Source organism: Bos indicus, chromosome 2 (genome assembly GCF_029378745.1).
Source record: "Bos indicus isolate NIAB-ARS_2022 breed Sahiwal x Tharparkar chromosome 2, NIAB-ARS_B.indTharparkar_mat_pri_1.0, whole genome shotgun sequence".
Classification (NCBI taxonomy): domain Eukaryota; kingdom Metazoa; phylum Chordata; class Mammalia; order Artiodactyla; family Bovidae; genus Bos; species Bos indicus.
Genome location: NC_091761.1, coordinates 118,141,813 through 118,162,128, shown reverse-complemented (window position 1 = coordinate 118,162,128; position 20,316 = coordinate 118,141,813). Strand labels below are relative to the sequence as shown.

At 48.2% G+C, this 20,316-nt stretch overlaps 1 protein-coding gene across 7 annotated transcripts in view; it reads left to right on the top strand.

The window, feature by feature from the left end:
• Positions 1-20,100, top strand: part of SP110 (SP110 nuclear body protein) — a 49,645-nt gene extending 29,545 nt beyond the window's left edge. For 4 of the 7 annotated variants that reach the window (XM_070773623.1, XM_019978329.2, XM_019978316.2 and 1 more), the window contains 9 exons: positions 369-587; positions 8,237-8,335; positions 8,797-8,939; positions 9,702-9,746; positions 16,241-16,356; positions 17,066-17,174; positions 17,457-17,528; positions 18,318-18,458; positions 19,754-20,100. In XM_070773623.1, coding sequence (XP_070629724.1) covers positions 369-587; positions 8,237-8,335; positions 8,797-8,939; positions 9,702-9,746; positions 16,241-16,356; positions 17,066-17,174; positions 17,457-17,528; positions 18,318-18,458; positions 19,754-19,867 — 1,058 coding nt within the window. In that variant the 3' untranslated portion in view covers positions 19,868-20,100. The remainder of the gene's footprint in view (positions 1-368; positions 588-8,236; positions 8,336-8,796; positions 8,940-9,701; positions 9,747-16,240; positions 16,357-17,065; positions 17,175-17,456; positions 17,529-18,317; positions 18,459-19,753) is intronic. The other 3 variants (XM_070773599.1, XM_019978323.2, XM_070773632.1) reach the window with 3 other exon arrangements.
• The last annotated feature ends 216 nt before the right edge of the window (positions 20,101-20,316 follow it).

The following is a 20,316-nucleotide window of genomic DNA, read 5'->3' as shown; positions in this document are numbered from 1 at the left end:
CACATTCATTCCACAGAGATGCATTGAGCTGAGGTGTGTTCTGGCCACATGCCTTAGCTTCTGAGGACTCAGCAACAAGCAAAACAGACAAGATTCCTGCCCTCATGGAGCTTATATTCTCACTGATACACATGTAATGAAGAGTCAGAAAGAGGAATTGAAGGAGGAAAAGAGAAACAGGGTTTAGGGAGGAGAAGAAAGATACATCCAAGAAAAAGAGAGGAGTGATTATAGAGAAATAGTAAGAGGCAGGCAGGGGTACAAAGGGAACTCAAAGTGAGGGGACTGGGAATGTGAGAGGGAGGTTGCTAACAGGAAGGCCACTGGGACCCCAGTGAAAACTCATCACAAATCTCTATTTGCTCCAGGAGCAGCCTCATCAGGGCTCAGAATCCAAGAGAAGCTCCAAGGGGTGAATCAGGTGACTCAAAAGAAGGATGACTCAACCAGAAAATCAACAGTCATGACAAGAGCCCGAAAGGCACAGGCTGAAGGTGCCCGAATGCCTGCACAAAAGGATAAAGCTGGTGGTGGCACTGGTCACCTGAATGCTCAGCGTGGGAGGGTCTCTCATGGAGCCCGCACAGGTGATGTAGATCTAAAGTGATTACTGGAAGGAGGGAGAAGCATCCGTGAGGCGGCATGAAGACAGAGCAGGGTCTCAGGGTCTGGGGGTGGTTGCTGGGAGAAGTAATCGCGTCCCCAGGGTGCAGGTTGCCTCAGCTGTGTCCTGTGGACCCAGGTCACCTCTCCCAGGTTCTGCTGTTTACATCCATCAGCAGAGTCACCTGCTCCGTGGAGTCTGGGGGCTGCTCTCTGATTCGGGCCGACCCACTGACGGGGGTGGACACATTCTCTGGCTTATTTCTTCATGGTTTGTCTCTGGAGGTGACATAGACTAACCCATGAGTCTGCGTATTTAAAATTATCTCGGGACTTCCCTGCTGGTCCAGTGGTTAAGAATCCACCTAACCGTGCAGGGAGCATGAGTTCAATCCCTGGTCAGGCAACTAAGCTCGCATGCCACAGCCACCGAGCCTGTGTGCCACAAAGATCCGTGTGCCACAACTAAGACCCCACACAGTCAAATGAACAAATAAATATTTTAAAAAGTAGAATTATCCCATACTGGGAAACTCCTGGTCATCCGGTGGTTAGGATTCTGTGCTCTCACTGCCGAGGGCCTGGCTTCCATCCCTGGTCGAGCAACTTAAATCCCATAAGTGGCGTGGTGCGGTGTGGCCAAAAAATTAAATTAAAAATAAAGTAAAATAAATAGTGCCCTACCCAATGATCAGACTGTTGCCAGTTTAGACTCCCATGAATATGGTGTGGACACACTTTCCCCTACGTCTTCACCAGCACTAGAAATAATAAGGACTTCCCTGGTGGCTCTGACGGTAAAGAATCTTCCTGCAACACAGGAGAACCAGGTTCAATCCCTGGGTTGGGAAGAGCCCCTGGAGAAAGGAATGGCTACCCACTCCAGTCTTCTTGCCTGGAAAATACCATAGACAGAAGAGCCTGGTGGGCTATAGTCCATGGGGTCGCAAAGAGTTGGACATATCATAGAAATAACAAGTTGGACACAGAAATAACAAGCCTTTTCCATTTGTTGAACACACAGGCCAAGAGTGATAGTCTGCCAGTGTTTTCCTCGAAACCTCTTTGCCCACTGCGCAGGGTTAAACACGAGGTGGGAGGTCACAGTACTGCTTGCCAGCATCTCAGAAGGTCACACACTCCTGCCTTGTGTACTCAAGAAGGGCCATGTGACTTGGCCAAAGAAATGTGGACAGAAGTGAGAGGGTCACTGCAAGCCAAAGCTTGAAAAACTTTTTCTATAACGGGCCAGAGAGTGAGTCATTTAGGCTCGGCTGGCCATACTGGTTTAGTGCTGCTACTTTAACCTTTTCCTGGGAGCAGGAAACTGGCAGAGGCAAAAACATAACAAGTAGGCCTGGCTCCGCTCCAATAAAACATTCATCGCAGAAACAGACATTGGGCCGATTGGCTCCTGGGCCGTAGTTGGCTGAAGTCTATAATAAACCACTGAGTTCTGGGAGGACCATAAATGACTTCAGCATTCTCTAGCCTCCATTACTAACATCACTGTTTCTATCTGGGGCTTCCCAGATGGCGCTGGTGGTAAAGAATCCACCTGCCAATGCAGGAGACATGAGACACAGGTTCGATGCTTGGGCTGGGAAGATGCCCTGGAGGAGGAAATGGCAACCCACTCCAGTATTCTTGTCTGGAAAATCCCACGGACAGAGGAACTTGGCAGGCTACAGTCCATATGTTAGCACAGAGCTGGACACGACTGAAGACTTAGCACGCACTCTTTTTATTACTTTTAAAATTTTTATCAAACTGTAGTTGATTTACAGTGTTGTAGTACTTTCTGCTGCATAGCACAGTGAATCAGGTATACGTAATATATACATCCACTCCATTTTCGGTTATTTTCCATCTAGGCCATTAGAGAGTATTGAGCGGAGTTCCCTGTGCTGTGCAGTGCAGGTCTTTATTTGTTGTCTATTTTATGTATAGTATTATAGACAGCCCTGCATTGATTCCTGTTCTGGTCAAGCTCATCGCAGGTCGACATCTTGAGGAGCACTGGCATACTGTGCTTACAGAAAAATGCTGGTGCGTAGTATACAACTTGAGGGACTCACACGAAGGAAAAGCCCAGGTGTACCCAACCACCGGGTCAAGAAACAGAACATAATCTACACCCGTATTCCAACCCCTAGCCACAGCCCCCAGGGCCTCTTCCAGCCTGGTTCTCTGAGCATCACCCAGTGCTTCCTGCTCCATCCTGCTCAGGGCCAGCTCCTGTATCTCCTCCCCCATCACACACTCCATCCCCATAGCCAACCCCTCCATCCTCCTTTCTTTGCTACACAGCTTCAGACTCACCTTGAACAAAGCTTCTTGAACCCAGCAGGTACAGTGTTTTTTCTTGGTGGCACTTATCACAAGTATATATATATTTTTTTTTGGATTTTTTTTTTTGGTTCTCTCTTTTTTCGGCCATAACTTGAGGCAAGAACTTCCCCCACCAGGGATCGACCCTATGCCCCTTACAGTGGAAGCACAGAGTCTTAACCACTGCACCACCAGGGAAGTACTCAGATCTCTTTATAAAAAAAAAAAGAAAAGAAGTATAGTTAATTTACAATGTTCTGTTAATTTCTACTGTCCAGCAAACTGACTCAGTTATACCTATACATGTATCCTTTTTCAAATTCTCTTCCCATTTAGGTTGTTAGATAATACTGAGTAGAGTTCCCTGTGCTATACAGAAGGTACTTGTTGGTTATCCATTTTAAATACAGCAGTGTGTACATGTCCATCCCAAACTCCCTAACTATCCCTCCCTGCACCGTTCCTCCCTGGTAACTGTAAGTTCTTCTCTAAGGCTGTGAGTTTGTTTTATCACAAGTGTGATTAACTGTGTACATCCTATTCACTTCGGGAAAGTCAAATGAGGTCAGAAGGCTTTGCTCGTGGCTCCAGCTCTCCTCTGCGCCTTGCACTTTGTGCTTAAATAGCTGTCAGATCAATACATTATCCATGCTTCCTCATCAAGTATGAATACCTATATCAGGGCCTCCATTGACCCATATAAACTAGAAGAGAAACACACTTGACTTATTAATCTGGCAGAGCTGATTCTTGTAACCAGGCCCTTTACTGCCCCCTGCTGGAAAGAGGCAGGAAGTGTGCGAATGATCTATAGCTCTGATGTCACTAGGAGCTCCCCTCCCCACCTTAAAGGGGGACTCTGCTCAATGTGTATTCCACACGACCATACACAGAAGCCCTGCCAACGATATGTAAGTGTGTACATCACTTTACAATTGGCAACTGATTTGTTCTACTTTTTGCCATTTAATCCTCAAATAGGTTATTTTCCAGCCCATTTTGCAGATTCTCTTAGAACATAAAGGACTGCTGCTGCTGCTGCTGCTAAGTCACTTCAGTCTTGTCCGACTCTGTGTGACCCCATAGATGGCAGCCCACCAGGCTCCCCCATTCTTGGGATTCTCCAGGCAAGAACACTGGAGTGGGTTGCTATTTCCTTCTCCAGTGCGTGAAAGTGAAAAGTGAAAGTGAAGTCGCTCAGTCGTATCTGACTCATAGCGACCCCATGGACTGCAGCCTACCAGGCTCCTCCATCCATGGGATTTTTCCAGGCAGGAGTACTGGAGTGGGGTGCCATTGCCTTCTCCACATAAAGGACTGGCATGAGCTAAAACCAACCTAGGTGTTTTAATCTCAAGTCCTTTGTTTACGCTGAGAAATAAATACTCCCCCTCCAGGTCTTTGCAGGAAACCAAGTAGGAGACAAGAGTCTAGGCAAACACTGACAGCTGTCCGTCAGCATCAGTTTCTCCCACCTCCTTAGCATGTCCGCCCACCCGGCTTTGACTTCTGATTTAACACCTTGTCTTGGGGTGGCAAAGAGTCAGACGTGACTGAAGTGACAGGAGGCACACACACACCCTGTGTGGGACAGAAGAGCCTGGTGGGCTACCGTCCATAGGGTCACAAAGAGTTGGACACGACTGAACGACTGAGTATCCACACACACACTCTGCTTTAAACAATGTGGAATCTTGTCGCAGTGTTCCTGATGGCATGAAAAGAGCACACACATAGGGGCTGGCATGTCTGGATTCCAATGCCAGCCTCATCTCACAGTGCGGTGACCGCCAGGCATTCTCTCTCCAAATCTGTGCCAAAGTCCCCAACTCTAAAATGAGGACCACGGCCACTGCCTTCCCTTTCCTAAGGTTGTTGTGCAAATAAACAAGAAAACATGTGTGTGCTGCTTTTACTAGGCTCCTAACCAGTGCTTCTCCAGCCACTCCATCACCACACAGGCCCTTCCTCTACAGATACAGAGGTCCAGACTTTTCCCCAGGCCATGATGGGTTTTTCTGTTTTGATTTTAATTTATTATTATTACTTTTTACTGCACTTGGTCTTCATTGCTGTGAGCAGGCTACTTCCTAGTTGTGGTCTAAGGGCTTCTCACTGCGGTGGCTGCTCTTGTGGTGGAGCAGTCTCTAGGGTGCATGGACTTCAGCAGTTGCAGCTCATGGACTCAGTAGTTGCTGCTCGAGGGTTCTGGAGCATGGGCTCAGTGGTTGCAACAAACAGGCATAGTTGCTCTGTGGCGTGTGGAAGCTTCCCGGAACAAGGATTGAACCTGTGTCCCCTGCATTGGCAGGTGGATTCTCCACCACTGACCCACCAGGGAAGTCCCCAGGCATAGTGTTCACCTTGTGCCTCTTCCCTAGGTTCTGTAAGAATCCCTGGAGGTGGTCTTCCCCATCACTAATGGGGGATTTTCCATTCCGCTTTTCTTTGTCTCGGTTAGGCTTTTCTTTTCATTTTCTCCACCAGGCTTTTCATCTCTATGAACTCCTTTTTTTTTTTTTTTTTGGTGTTATTGCTGTTGCTGTTTCTTGTTGTTTGGTTGATTTGGGGTTGTTTTCTGTTTGTTTGTTTTCTGGCCACGCTGCTCAGCCTGCTGGATCTTAGTTCCCCGACCAGGGATCGAACTCGTACCACTTGCCCTGGAATCACGAAGTCTTAACCAGTGGACCACCAGGGAAGTCCCTCCCTTTGCTCTTTAATTGCTTACTTTTCCTAGCAGGTTCCTCGTCCTTGCTCACATTTACTAGCGGTGACCTAATAGATGTGGGAGAGCTGCACTCAAACCGCCCTCCACCCCTCCAGGCTTCCAACCTTAAACGTCTGTTTACTGAGATGAGAGGTGGGATGGAGCCAAATGAAAGATCATGGGAAGCAGATCAGAAAACTTTCTTCCTCCCTGAGGGTGGGGGTGGGGGGGTGGCTTTGGAAGCATTAGGGACACAAGGTCCCTCCTAATCAGGCAAAGGAGGGGGAGCTGCCCGTGCCCACCACTCTGCACACTGGGCTGGCTGCCCAGAGTTCCCAAAGCCACACACTGCAGCCACATCTGCCTGTGGGCATGTCTGGGATGTCTGTGTCCACTGGACCTGTACTACATCATTTGGTGACACAGATAACTATGGAAGGTCCCTGTTGCCATCCAAATCCCCCTCGGGATTTTCACAGTGATTCAAAGTTACCCATGACTCCGCCTTGTCAGCAAGTTAAGAACCTGTGGTGCAAATGCCCCACTCAGCTTTGATGACATCAGCACACCCTGTTGTAACCTTGCTAGTGAATTGCAGAGCCAGGATTACAAGCCCACCCAGTCTGGCTTCCAGTGCCACGCTCTCGTTCACTGGGTCGTATTTAGTGGGCAGATGCTGGGGGCCAGTGGTGGAGCCAGCCACTCTGTGCAAGAGCACTGGCCAGCTGTTCTTCCCACCAAGGTCTTCCCACCCCTTATTCTTACCTACCTTGCTACAACCCCTGCTCCACAAGGCTGAGCTTCCTCTGGGGTCTGTAGAAGGCAACTTTCGCCTCACTTCTCATTTCTCATCTGACTCTACCTAGCTCATATCTTTCTGAACTATCTCATGGTTTCCTTGCCGTTGATGCTTCTCTGTTTCGGTTTTTTTCCCCCAATGATGCGCTTGCTTTTTCACATGTCTTCCTTTAGATCTTTCTATAAGTGTTTGAGACCAGGGTGAGAGTTGGGCTATATATTCTCCTTGCCTCATTGCAGATGCAACCACGTCCAGTATGAATGCACATCAGCTCTGGGGAGCTCTTTCTCTCTGCCCCACCCCCACCCCAAGAAACAGCTCCCGCGTCTGTCTTTAATGAACTTGCCCACGGTGAGGTTGGCGGGGGATGGGGGAAGCAGGAATGAAGCTGAAACTCCAGTACTTTGGCCACCTCATGCGAAGAGTTGACTCATTGGAAAAGACTCTGATGCTGGGAGGGATTGGGGGCAGGAGGATGAGATGGATGGATGGCATCACTGACTCGATGGACGTGAGTCTCAGTGAAGTCCGGGAGTTGGTGATGGACAGGGAGGCCTGGCGTGCTGCGATTCATAGGGTCACAGAGAGTCGGACACGACTGAGCGACTGAACTGAACTGATGTTGTGTTTGTGCTAAGGCTCTAAAGTCATGTCCAACTCTTTGTAACCCCTTGGTCTGTAGTCCAAGAGGCTCCACTATCCATGGAATTCTCCAAGCAAGAATACTGGAGTGGGTTGCCTTCTTCTCTTCCAGGGGATCTTCCTAATCCAGGGATCAAACCTGAGTCTCTTATGTCTCCTGCATTGGCAGGCGAGTTCTTTATCACCAGTGCCCCTGGGAAGCCTGATGTTTGTTACCCCTTCTACTTTTACAATTCTTTCTCCTGAATCAGAACCCCAGATCCCTACTCTAAGGCTCTGAGTTGCCTACTCTCCATAGGCAATGTGCAGACTAGTCTAGAACTCTTGGGGGTTTTCTTTTCCTCTTACAGGAAGAAACGGGAGAGCAATCAAATTAAAAGGGACAAGACTTAACATTCTCCTCTCAGTGCTAACTGCTTCACTTACCCCCATCTTTGTTTGAATCAAGCCAAAAAAAAAAAATCATAGACAGAGAAATGTTCTCTAACTACATGAATGCAAAGGAATATTCTGGGCTGGCAACTCCCATCAGCACAGAGGGACAAGCAGGATGCTTCTGGAATAAAGGAGCATTAGGTGATAGTGGATTAGTCTGTAAATTTAAACACATTCACACAATTGAAGCACAATATGTTTATTAAAGTATTTTATGTGGTATTGTGTTGGCGGGGGTTGTTTTGTTTATTAAGGACCCCTTGGTACACCCGTGTAGTCTGCCACTCAAAATGGAAGACTTCCTGTGAATTAACCAGAGAATGCTCCCCCAGAGTTCTTTATGTTATTATGGTCACTGCTCTTATTATTAGAATTCATGGAAAATTCAAGGGGGAGACAGAACGAAGACTGAAGAACACTAATGTGTTCTTTTCCTTTTTAATAATGTATTTATTCGGTTTTTGGTTGGGCTGGGTCTTCGTGGCTGCGAGTGGGCTTTCTCTAGTTGTGGTTGGGGGTGGTCTACTCTGTGTCGCGGAGCACAGGCTCTAGGCGCGCTGGTGCACGGGCTTCGGTGGTCGTGACACACTTGTTTTAGTTGCCTGGGACATGTGGCGTCTTCCCTGACCAGGGATCGAAACCACGTCCCCGGCATTGGCGGACAGATTCCTATCCCCTGAACCACCAGGGAACTCCAACCTGTTCTTTTCTACTTTCAGAAAAACCCAAAGATAAAACTATCGATTTTCACTCTCCTGAACTCCCCGTGACCTGTGGGGAGGCAAAGGGGATTTTATATAAGGAGAAAATGAAGCAAGGTGAGTTCCTTGACCTTCTGCCCTTTGGAACCCCACGATGAAGGAATCACTAGAAGGGAAGAGAATATCCGCATGTGTCATTGTTCAGGGCGTGGACCCTGCAAGCAAGGCTGCTTTAGAAAAAGCTGGGCTTGTGATGAAGGGATTTTTCCACCTTTTCAATGTCATTTTATATCTGGTGACCAGGCCACTGCCTTCCCACGTGGAAGTCATCCATAGACCTGTGACACACGTCCTTGCCAAGTGAAAGGCAAATCCTGTCCCAGTCCCTCACCACTCAGGTGGGTTTCAGGGCTTCCTTCAATCAGAGAGGAGGAGTCGGGTTTCCCTGCTCATTCTCCCACCTCACAGGGAGTCTCTGAACCCAGAATGGTAGAGCACCATGAGTAGGGGGATGGAGGTTTAGGGTGAATTCACCGAGGATGGAGGTGGGTGTAAGATGGACTGTCTTTACCTTCCAGGATCCTCAAAGAAGTGTATTCAGAATGAGAAGGGAGTTTGGTTCACACCAACAGAATTTGAAATTGAAGGAAAGCGGAAACATTCTAGGAACTGGAAGCATAGTGTGTTTTGTGGAGGAAAGAGCCTAGGAAAGCTGCTGCAGGTATTGTAATAACAAGAGACACATAGGTGGGGAGTTTAATTCCCTGAAGGATGAGCAGAATTACAATAACAGCAGTGTGAGGAAATTCCCATCAGGATTCCACAGCGGGACTGAGAAAGAGCTAACCGATCATAGAAAAACACTGTGGGTGAGGAAGTTAGGAACCCAGACTGGTGCTGATGAGGGGAAACTTTAAATACAAGATGGAGGGATTTAAGAAGCTTACCCTGCTGTTATGGGAGAGGGTGGGCTGCAAGGAAACTAGATGAAGAGAGAGACCCCTCTGAAAGCTTCCCTGTGCCCACCACCCAATAAACGCCTCCTCAAGACCACAGTCCACGTGGGCCCCTCGGTGAAGCATTTCCAGACCATCCTGCCCATGGCTAGTCCCTCCTCTCCATTTCCCCGGTACCCTGTTCCAGCCCATGGCAACAAACAAGGGCACTCGTCTCTGTGATCCCAGGTCCCAACACGAAACCGCTCCATAGCACTCAGAATGTGATCCCTGAAATGAAATCATAAGGATGTTATCCAGAGAAGAAATGGGAAGGAAAAGGAGTGGGTAGGCTAGCACAGAGAGAGAAGAAAAGGTCCAGAAGAAGACCAATGGGAGGAGGGAGCTAGTTATTCTTCCTGCTCTCTTGGGTTGGAGACCCAGTAGGCTGTCCATGTACAAATATTCATTCACAAGTGGGGACTTGGATATTTACAAAAGAAAAGCCTTCAGAACAGTCCCATTCATTGACCCGTCCTCTCTTGCAGAACGGAATTTTGTTCTGTCCTTCAAGAAAACATCTCAAGACAGAGGTAAATAGCAGGTGAATTCCTACCACATTCTCAGCCACCACGTTGCAGAGTTACCATGTGCCAAGGCTGGCCCGGGCATCCTCGACCTTCCCAGGCCTGAGTCACCTTCCCATTTCAGCACTGCGGTTTCCTGACGACTGCTTTAGCGCACCGATGCTTGTACATGCCGCCTTATGTTCATAGTTAAGACAGGGAAGCAGGTAACTCTTTAAAATGAAGATTAGGTCACTAGCGTGTGTTCTACAAAAAAGATTTGTGTATTGGGATGATCAGCAACCAAATGTGTCAGAAATAGAGTGCTCTAGTTTGAAAAGTAAATATGGTATTGAAATAGACAAGAATAGACAAATAGTAAGAAATAAGAGTAAGAAGATCATCCTTGATTGAACTCCAAGGATTCCTAACTTCGACATGCTCCTTATTGGTAACAGCAGAATGGAATAATGTGTTTGAACTGAGCTTTGTCTCTGCAGGGCCTCCCGATGGCATTCATTCATTGGCTGTACCCACTGCTCCTCCTCAGGTGCCTTTACTTACGTAGATAGGTCTTCTAGTCTCGAGTCCCATTCATGGGCTTCCCATAGATATGGACTTCCAACAGATGCAATGATGCCTCTTCCATCTTGTCCAGGAGGTTAACCTGACCCTTGGCTGGATTCACTCAAAGTTGATAAGGCAATGAGGTCCCCCAAAGGTCCCCCAAAGTTGTTTATTATATAAATTATCTTTTCCATGCTGATTTGAAATACCTTGATATGTTTAGGGAGGTTCCTTGTAATAGCAAAAAAAAATAAGACTATAGATATCCATCAACACTCTAAAATAAACTGATAATCGACAGAATGGTGGTTTTTAAAAATGCTTTGCCAGTGTATATTCATCCTATAGTCATCTAAGGGTTTAAGGTCAGGAAAGCTTCAGGAAGCTCAACCTGGTAATAACATGTACAGAAGGAGCGCAGTATTGTCTATGCGAATGTGTAGGGCTATGACTAAAAAATATCTGGAAGAGTTCTGGGACGGGATGACAAGGGATGTTTGCCTTCCACGTTATATATTTATATACAGGTGGAATTTTTATAATGATCATTTATTACTCTTGTAACCAGAAAGAAATAAAGATTTTTAAAACCCAGATCATTAATTAATGGCCCCAATATTATAATTCCTTCTTACTCATAATGCTCAGTTCAGTTCAGTTCAGTTGCCCAGTCGTGTCCGACTCTTTGCGACCCCATGAATCGCAGCACGCCAGCCCTCCCTGTCCATCACCGACTCCCAGAGTTCACTCAGACCCATGTCCATCAAGTCAGTGATGCCATCCAGCCATCTCATCCTCTGTCGTCTCCTTCTCCTCCTGCCCCCAATCCCTCCCAGCATCAGGGTCTTTTCCAATGAGTCAGCTCTTCGCATGAGGTGGCCAAAGTACTGGAGTTTCAGCTTTAGCATCATTCCTTCCAAAGAAATCCCAGGGCCAATCTCCTTCAGAATGGACTGGTTGGATCTCCTTGCAGTCCAAGGGACTCTCAAGAGTCTTCTCCAACACCACAGTTCAAAAGCATCAATTCTTTGGCGCTCAGCTTTCTTCACAGTCCAACTCTCACATCCATACATGACCACAGGAAAAACCATAGCCTTGAGTAGACGGACCTTTGTTGGCAAAGTAACGTCTCTGCTTTACAATATGCTATCTAGGTTGTTCATAACGTTTCTTCCAAGGAGTAAGCGTCTTTTAATTTCATGGCTGCAGTCACCATCTGCAGTGATTTTGGAGCCCCCAAAAATAAAGTCTGACATTGTTTCCACTGTTTCCACATCTGTTTCCCAATGCTACATGTCAGCAAATGACAGCCAGGGACACACTTGACCTTTCAGTCCCCCCCCCCCACCCCCACCTCATCAGGAGTCGCAGTGAGGTAAAGAAAACCAAGTTTAGTTCTGATCACAAACGGACCAATGCAGGCTCTTCCCCCAACACGCCACTGTCGCTCTGCAGTATACCAAGTCTCTGCTGGCACCTTGCTCAGTTTCTGTGTACCAGCAAGAGACCTGATCCTGATATTGGGTTGGCCAAAAAGTGCATTTGGATTTTTCCATAACATTGTATGGGAAACCCCAAATGGACTTTTTGGCCAACCTAATACTGCAAACGTTTGCTTTGTGGCTGGCCTGCAGGGTGCTGCTCCCAGGACCCCAAGGCAACCTGAGCAGCTGGTGCAGAGAATCAGGGGCTCCGAGCCCGTGAGAATCTCCACCACTGGAAGGGCCCAGTATGCAGACTACAGTTGCTATACAAACGGCATATAGGGTGAAACTGACAGCTTCTGCTTTTGCTTTTATTTTTTTTTCTTTAACTTTTTGAACAAACCCTAGAACTTTTTGTTGAGGAGTCCCCATTCAGGTTAGATAGCAAGATGGCTAGATAGCATCACCAACTCAATGGACATGAGTTTGAGCAAACTTCCGGAGATAGTGGAAGACAGAGGAACCTGGCATGCTGCGGTCCATGGGGTTGCAAAGACATGGCTGGGTGACTGAACAGTAACAACCTGATTCAAGTGGGCTGATTTGCAACCAACAGTTTAAATAAGTATAAGTAAAATCTGCACATGAGGATGGGGTTACTTTCAGAACTCAAAAGGCTTTAAAATGTTGGGCAGTTGTTGTAGGATTGAGTTTTAAGAGGGTCAGTCATTGTTTCTTGACAGTGTCAGGGATAGAGCAGCCTTCAACTGACCAAACAATGCCTAGGAATTTGCTGAGCAGGTAGGGCCTTGTTCTGCATGTGGGGTGATGGCCCTTCCCTTCTCCTGAGTTCCTTCCTGTAGTTGTATATTCTGAATATGTCAAATGAGAAGGGTTGCATCGATGTGGTGTCATTCCTGTGTTCCTGGGGGAAGTTGGCTGCAGCTACAATCTTGTCTGCAGAGAGTGTGTATGATAGCAAAGCTGTCAAGGTACCCCAGGATAGCCAGGTAAAGTTTTGTTTGCCTGCAAAGATGAAGGCCAACCCCAGCAGAGAGGCTGTTGAGATAGGCACTGAACAGAACATAAGAGCCAAACCTGTGAATGTAAAACACTTGCCAGTTGCTAAATGGTTGGGAGTTGGTGATGGACAGGGAGGCCTGGCATGCTGCAATTCATGGGGTCGCAGAGTCGGACACGACTGAGCAACTGAACTGAACTGAACTGAAATGGATGGCATCAGTAACGGCATTAATATTGGCTATATCATGGGGGTCCTTTGTGAGTAATTGCATCCCATTAAATTTAAACAAGGTACCTACTATGCTTTTGGGGGACTTGCCAAACATAAAACAGAGGACAAACAGGTATACCTCACCTTAATGCCTCACCATAACACCCGCTGCTCAAAACTGTCCTGTAGTGGGCATGGATGCTTTGAGCTAACAAATGATGAAGTAAAATAAAATTAAATCTTTGACACAATAGGTTTTACATAATGAAGCCCATGGACCTTCCACTCTGTTAAAATAGTTAATAGAACTCGGTAGAAATTAAAGCAGGGCCTTCAAGAATAGAAATTTATCATGTTGTTGTGTTGTTATTTAGTCCCTAAGTTGTGTCCAACTCTTTTGCAACTCCATGGACTGTAGCCTGCCAGGTTCCTCTGTCCATGGGGTTTCCCAGGCAAGAATACTGGAGCGGGTTGCCATTTCCTTCTCCAGGGGACCTCCTCGACCCAGTGATCAAACCCGAGTCTCCTGCATTGGCAAGTGGATTCTTTACCCCTGAGCCACCAGGAAAGCCCATATAAGATCTATTTAGCGCAAGAGTGATTATCTCTACTTTTCATCCATTTAAATGTCCAATCTGGCCTGTTCTTAAACTTGGAAAGAATGGATGGTGCCTCCTGGTGGATGATGGCAACCTCAGTGCCCAGAAGAGAACAACATAACTTCAAGCATAAGTCAGCAGGGACCTGAGCCAGTTAGCAATCCAAAGAGAGACCCCTAGGTTGGAATGGTCATCCAGACTCCTGCTTGCCAACCCAACTGTCTTGTGGTTGCCTGCAGGTAAGTGAGCTCAGCCCTGCACCAAAAACTGGGTTCAGATGTTGAAACCAATGATGCAACACATGTGCCAAGAGAGAATAAAATATTTATTGCTCATATACAGAGACTTTCTGGGGAGAGGCAAGGCAGGCACCCAAGCTGGCCTGAAAGTGGCTGGAGGGTATGCGTGCTACGTCACTTCAGTCATGTCCAGCTCTGTGAGACCATATGGATTGTAGCCTGCCGGGTTCCCTCTGTCTATGGGATTCTCCAGGCAAGAATACTGGAGTGGGTTGCCATGCCCTCCTCCAGGGGATCTTTCCAACCCAGGGATAGAACCTGAGTCTCTTATGTCTCCTGCAGGGGCAGGAAGGTTCTTTACCACTAGTGCCACCCTAAGAAAGGGTATAGCCCAAGGTTTATTATGGTTAGGGATGTGGCCATGGGCTTCCCTGATAGCTCAGTTGGTAAAGAATCTGCCTGCAATGCGGGATACCTGGGTTCAATCCCTGGGTTGGGAAGATCCCCTGGAGAAGGGAAAGGCTACCCATTCCAGTATTCTGGCTTGGAGAATTCCATGGACTGTATAGTCCATAGGGTCACAAAGAGTCGGACACGACTGAATGACTTTCACTTCACTTCACTTCATGTGGCCGAGGTGAGGGTCCCCTTGCTGGGGCGAGGTCTGTCCGACTTGAACTTCTCACTGTGGCCAAGAGAGGGAGCCCATGAGGTTTTCTTAGCACCTTGCCCAGATATGCCAAGAGGGGAAGAGGGAGGGGTGGATTAGAGAAACCACCAGTCATCAAATATAAAAACCAGAGTCAGATCCTTTATTAGAGTGTGACCATGGGTATGTGTGTCCTTTCTCTGTCATTTCCCTGCTGCATCATGTGTGCTGGAAACTTTCCCTCCAGAACACAGAGGTAGGGGGCAGGGGTATCAGGGCTCTGGGCCCAACCAGGTTCTCCATCAGGAGGAGCAGGTAGGTCTGCACTGGCATCTATACTCTGGACCAGCACAGGCCAGGTATCACTGAGACAAGAATGGCTGTTGGGTGTCAACCCTAAAGACAGAGAGAGGCAGACTAACAGGTTCAGGAGGGGAAGGCCAGAAAGAGTCTTTGACCGTCAGGGTTATGGAGCACTCCTTAGGAGGCCTTGGGGCTTAGGAAGTGGAGAGGGCGCTCAGGAAGCCTCCCCAGCTAAGAGAGATGAGCACCATCCCAGATCAGGAAGACGTTTCCCTTTGGCTGAGTGGCTAGTTTTGCCAATGGACTAAACATTCCCGTCCCTGATGCCCTTGGTCAGGGCCCTCATATTTGTGTTAGGGACAGTGGTGGGTGGTGGCAGGGTCCTTTCCGTGGTTCTAACTGATTCTCAGTTGCTTTGAGCCTTTGCTCCAGCTCCTGGTGGTCTATTTCCTGACCACCCACCATCTGTCTTTCGGGGAGAATACCACGGTGGGGCACAGGAAGAAGGACCTCTCTTCCAGACTCCTACCCTTTGTGCAGACAAAAGGTTCCCTTGTGCATGTGGAGGGCTTCTCTGGTGGCTCAGATGGTAAAGAATCCACCCACAGTGCAGGAGACCCAGGTTCGATCCCTGAGTTGGGAAGATCCCTTGGAAAAGAGAATGGCTATCCACTTCAGTATTCTTGCCTGGAGAATCCCACAGTCAGAGAAGCCTGGCGGGCTAGAGTCAGTGAGTCACAAAGTCAGACACGACTGAGCAATTAACTTGTGTGGAGCCCCACCCTGTCCGTGCTGTAGGGCTGGGAGCAGAATCAGGAGTCCCACCTGTGAATCTTTGTTGTTGTTCAGTTGCTAAGTCGTGTCCGCTGAGTCATGTCCAATTCTTTGCAACCCCATGGACTGCACTATGCAACGCTCCTCTGTCCTCCACTATCTCCCAGAGTTTGCTCAAATTCGAGTCCATTGAGTCCATAATGCTATCTAACCATCCCCTCAGGGTGCTCATATTTGTGTTACGGACAGTAGCGGGTGGTGGCAGGGTCCCCTCTTGGTTGTAACTGACTCTCAGTTGCTTTGAGTGGTGGTCTACCTGACCACCCACCATCCGTCTTGGGGAGAAAGGACCACAGTGGGGCACTTTGGCACCCCTTCTCCTCCTCCTCCTCCTTTCTCTTCAGTCTTTCCCAGCACCACCTGAATCTTTGTCCAACTGTAAGGATCATGCCTCTCACATAGTTACTTGTAAAACTTATTAGGTTACATTTTACAGCCACAAGAAAGACCCCTATGGATCCTCAGCACACACCCCGGCCCCCAACCAAACAACCCATTGACACAGCAGCTCTGTGTCTTTGTGTATGTCCCTCCGTGTGTCAGTATAACCTCAGGGACTGTTCTCAGAGTTGCCCACGAGCTTACCTGGGCCTGCGCGCAGCGGCTGAGAGCATCTCTGGGCCAGGCCTGGGAAGAGGGAGCAACCTGTCTCAGGTACCAATCCCCTTCTAGCAGGAAAACTCCAAGGAATGTGCGGTGTGCTGTAAAGGGGGCTCGCTGCTCCGCTGTGACACTTGCCCGCGATTCTTTCACGAGGACTGTCACATCCCACCCGCGGAGGCTGAGAGGTTAGTGAGACGCAGCCCCGCCGGGTGCGGGCGCCCCGCCAGGGCTCCGCCTCTGATCGCTCATCTCTGGGTGGAAGAGCCGCGGGCCCGAGAGCATCTGGGCATCCTGGGCTCTGCCCGGGTGACCCCGCGTAGCCCCATCGGTCCGTAGCCTGTGTTCCCTGTGGTATCAGTGCCTCTGAGTCTGCGGCTGAGTCACGCTGACCCCCACACTACCTCTGCCCCTGGGAATTGTCCTTTCCCGGTTTCGTAACCTAGACTCCTGTCCAAAGGGCGGAAAAACACCATTTGTGCTCTGTAATTTCTCAGGAAAGGCAGGAAACATGGCCTGCTTCTCCGATTTCCCCCACAGTCTCAACAGGCTGATGGAGCCTCAGTCACCCAGGGGGTTAAGACCCAGTTTCTGATACTCCAGTCAGGTGCGCAATGCTCCTTGTGCTCCTGGGAGGGCAGAGGAGGAAAGGAGAACCCACCTGTCACCCTGACACCGCCCTCCACACTCGGACTGCTTTGTGGCTCTCTCAATGGGACCCCTTCCTGCACTCCACTCCCACCCACCTATCCCCCCACCCCCAACCCCCTCAGCCTTGGGAGTCTTGGAGACTCCGGGAGGTGGCCCCTTCCTTCCCTGGCTGCATCTATCAGGAAAAGGAAACCAGTGGCTGTTTCTGAGGACCTTGTCCTCGCTCATTTATGCCCGGCCCCACAGGAGCCCATGGAGTTGCACCTTCTGCAGGATGAAGGAGTCTTCAGGAAACCAGCAGGGTCTCCAGGAATCTGAGGTTTGGGCAAGGTCCATGCAGCCAGAGGAGCAGCTGGTGAGTGGGATGGGGACCCAAGCCTTCCCCTCAAACAGGCAGAGGGTCCAGGGAAGGGCACCCAAAGAAAGCCTTCAGTGTCTCACTTCCGAGGATGGAGCTTCAGTCCAAACGTGGAGCACAGACAGAATTCAGCATTCACCTCCCCACCACAGCACCTTGGCAGATGCAGTCAGAAGGCTGGTTGTGTCTGGCTGCTTCTATGTGTGGTTTCTGGGCAAAGGCTTGGCCTCACTTTCTCCAAACTGCATTTGCCTTTAAATCCCTCTTCGTATTTTACAGAAATGTGAATTTCTCCTCTTGAAAGCCTACTGTCATCCACAAAGCTCTTTCTTTGCGGAGACCCCATGTAATGTAAGTTCTGTTTGACATTTCTCATCCTCTGGGCATCTCTCTGCTGTTAAACTCATTTTAGAAATGTGGAGTGTGCATCCTGCAGGCATCTCTGTTTGTAGAGGGTGGAAGGTTTAGCTGCAGGCTCTGGAGTGGGGCTGCCTCTTCAAAGTCCACCCCATTGCATACCAGCTCTGGGACACAGTATCTTAGGTTCTCTTTCTCTTCAGTGGGAATGTCTTCCTTACAGAGAGCATAGGGTTGAGGGTGCAGACTCAGGAGACTTGAACTATGGGTTCAATGTAGCTCAACCAGTTTTTAGCTGTGAAATCTTGGATAGGTTACTTAACCTCTCCATTCTCTGGTTTCTCATCAATAACACTGGAGTAATTATAGTAACAATCTCTTACTGTTGTTGTGGAGATCATATATTAATGCATCAGCAGTGCTTAGAACAATGCCTGGCACATAGACATCAGATACCATTATCAGTGCGTACATGTGTGCTCAGTCACTTTGGTCATGCCCAACTCTTTGCAACCCTATGCACTGTAGCCCACTAGGCTACAGGCTCCTCTGTCTATGGGATTCTCCAAGTAAGAATACTGGAGTGGGTTGTCCTGCCCTCCTCCAGGGTATCTTCCCAACCCAGGGGTCGAACTCACATCTGCCTGCATCTCCTGCATTGGCAGGCTGATTCTTAACCCACTAAGCCACTTGGGTATTACCCTGCAAATAAAGGTTGGTGTTGGATCCATTCCAGTGGCAATGCCTGTGCTCACATCACCTCTTTGATGTCTTTGCCCCTAGATTCGAGATTATGGTGAGCCCTTTAGGGAAGCCATGTGGTTGGACCTGGTTAAAGAAAGGCTGACTGAGAAAGTGTACACAATGGCTTGGTTTTTACGGGACATGCGCCTAATATTTCACAACCATAAAACATTTTACAAGGTAAAGGGAATTTCCTGCCTCCCTTTCACATCCTTTCTACTTCCCTCTCATTTCTGGGACAGCAGAGCTTTGCAAGAATCGTGCCTAGTCTTGTCCTGGGGAGAGCTCAAAAAGCAAGGATTATAGAAGGAAACTGTCTCTCAATCTCAGAGGTGGAGAAAGAAACTGAAAGTCGCTCAGTCGTGTCTGACTCTTTGCGACCTCATGGACTATACAGTCCATGGAATTCTCCAGGCCAGGATACTGTCATCAGTAGCCATTCCCTTCTCCAGGGGATCTTCCCAACTCAGGGATCGAACCCAGGTCTCCCACATTGCAGGTGGATTCTTTACTACTGAGCCACCAGGGAAGCCCCAGAGGTGGAGAGGAGAATGTCAAAAAGAACAGCAAGCAGGGTCCTTGTAAATGATACCTGAAAAAAAAATTTCATCTTCAGTCCCAGAAGGACAGGCCACTCCCACTGAGAATGGTCAATTTCATCCTGCCTCTTTGTTCAAATGGGGGGAGGCGGGGCGGGGTGGGGAGGAAGTTTATGCTTACATGGTCCTTCATGCCTCAGAAATACAGAAATTAATTAACCAAGATGAAATGAATTAAACTTTCAGGATGCTCATGCTCGGATTTTTTTACTCTTGAGTTTCCCAGTGGACTCAAATACCCAGATTTGCTCTCAGCTGGTGTTGGTTTCATCTTTCATTGGTAGGAAGAGCAACTGGTTGAACTGTATTGCAATCCAAGGCATTCTTTAGTTTATTGCATTTACTCTGATTTTTTACTCTCACTTGTCCAGATATTTCTTGGGACATATATAAAGCGAATTCTCAGTTCCACCCAGCCTCCTTCCCTCCCTCCTTGCCGCCACTTGGCCTGTTCATGAGCCACAGGCTGTAAACTGGTGTCCAACAATGGAGCTGGAGGGGGGAGAATCAACCCAGGGAGCCCTTCAATGCCTAGCACAGTCTTAGCCTTGGAGAATGGAAGGGGTCATCTTTCCTTCAGAGAGTGGGCTTTCAAGAAAAGTTTTATCTGGTTTGCCCCAAAGTCAGGCATTGCAGGGGTCAAAATCAGCTCTTTGGTCCAGACCACCTGTCAGGTCCAGGTTAACAACCAGGCAGAGCCTCGTGCATTTGAACATCTGAGTGGCGGCCTCTCCCTCCTGTTCTGCTCGCCTGGGGGAGTGCAGCTTTCCAGCAGGGAGAGGAGATCTCCTAAGAAAGCATAAGTGATCTATGATCCTAATTCTCTGTCCTTAGGCCCTGTGTGCTTGCTTTTTTTTTTCTCTCTCTCTCTTTCAGGCTTCCGACTTTGGTCAGGTAGGACTGGATTTAGAGGCAGAATTTGAAAAGGACCTCAAAGAAGTGCTTATTTGTCATGAAGTCAGTGACAACAGCTTCCAGGCTCATCCTTGATCCTGTTCTGGATGGACTAAAAGCATCCCAACTTCAGGATCCATATAATGGTACCCTGGCCATCCTTAGATTGCCAACGACTCTGGGATGCCATTGGCTGCCCTCGTCATTCAAATCCAACTTTACATATAATCATCATGTCCTCCACCTCCTTTTACTCTTCTTGTATTTCACTCCCCCCTCAAAAAAAAATTGAATTGTTTCTTAATACCATTAAATACCTCACCACCGTTCACATTCTCTTCATTGTCTCATAAATCCTTTTCCAATTGATGTGTTTAAATTGGGATCCTAACTACTTTCACACACTGAATTTAGCTAATCTGTCTCTTAAGGTTCTTTTCATCTGTAAATTCCCCACTTCCTTTCTTCCTTGCTGTCTACTTATTGGATAACCTGGTGTCTTTGCCCTGTACAATTTTTCATGTTCTGGAATTTTCTTTTCCTTT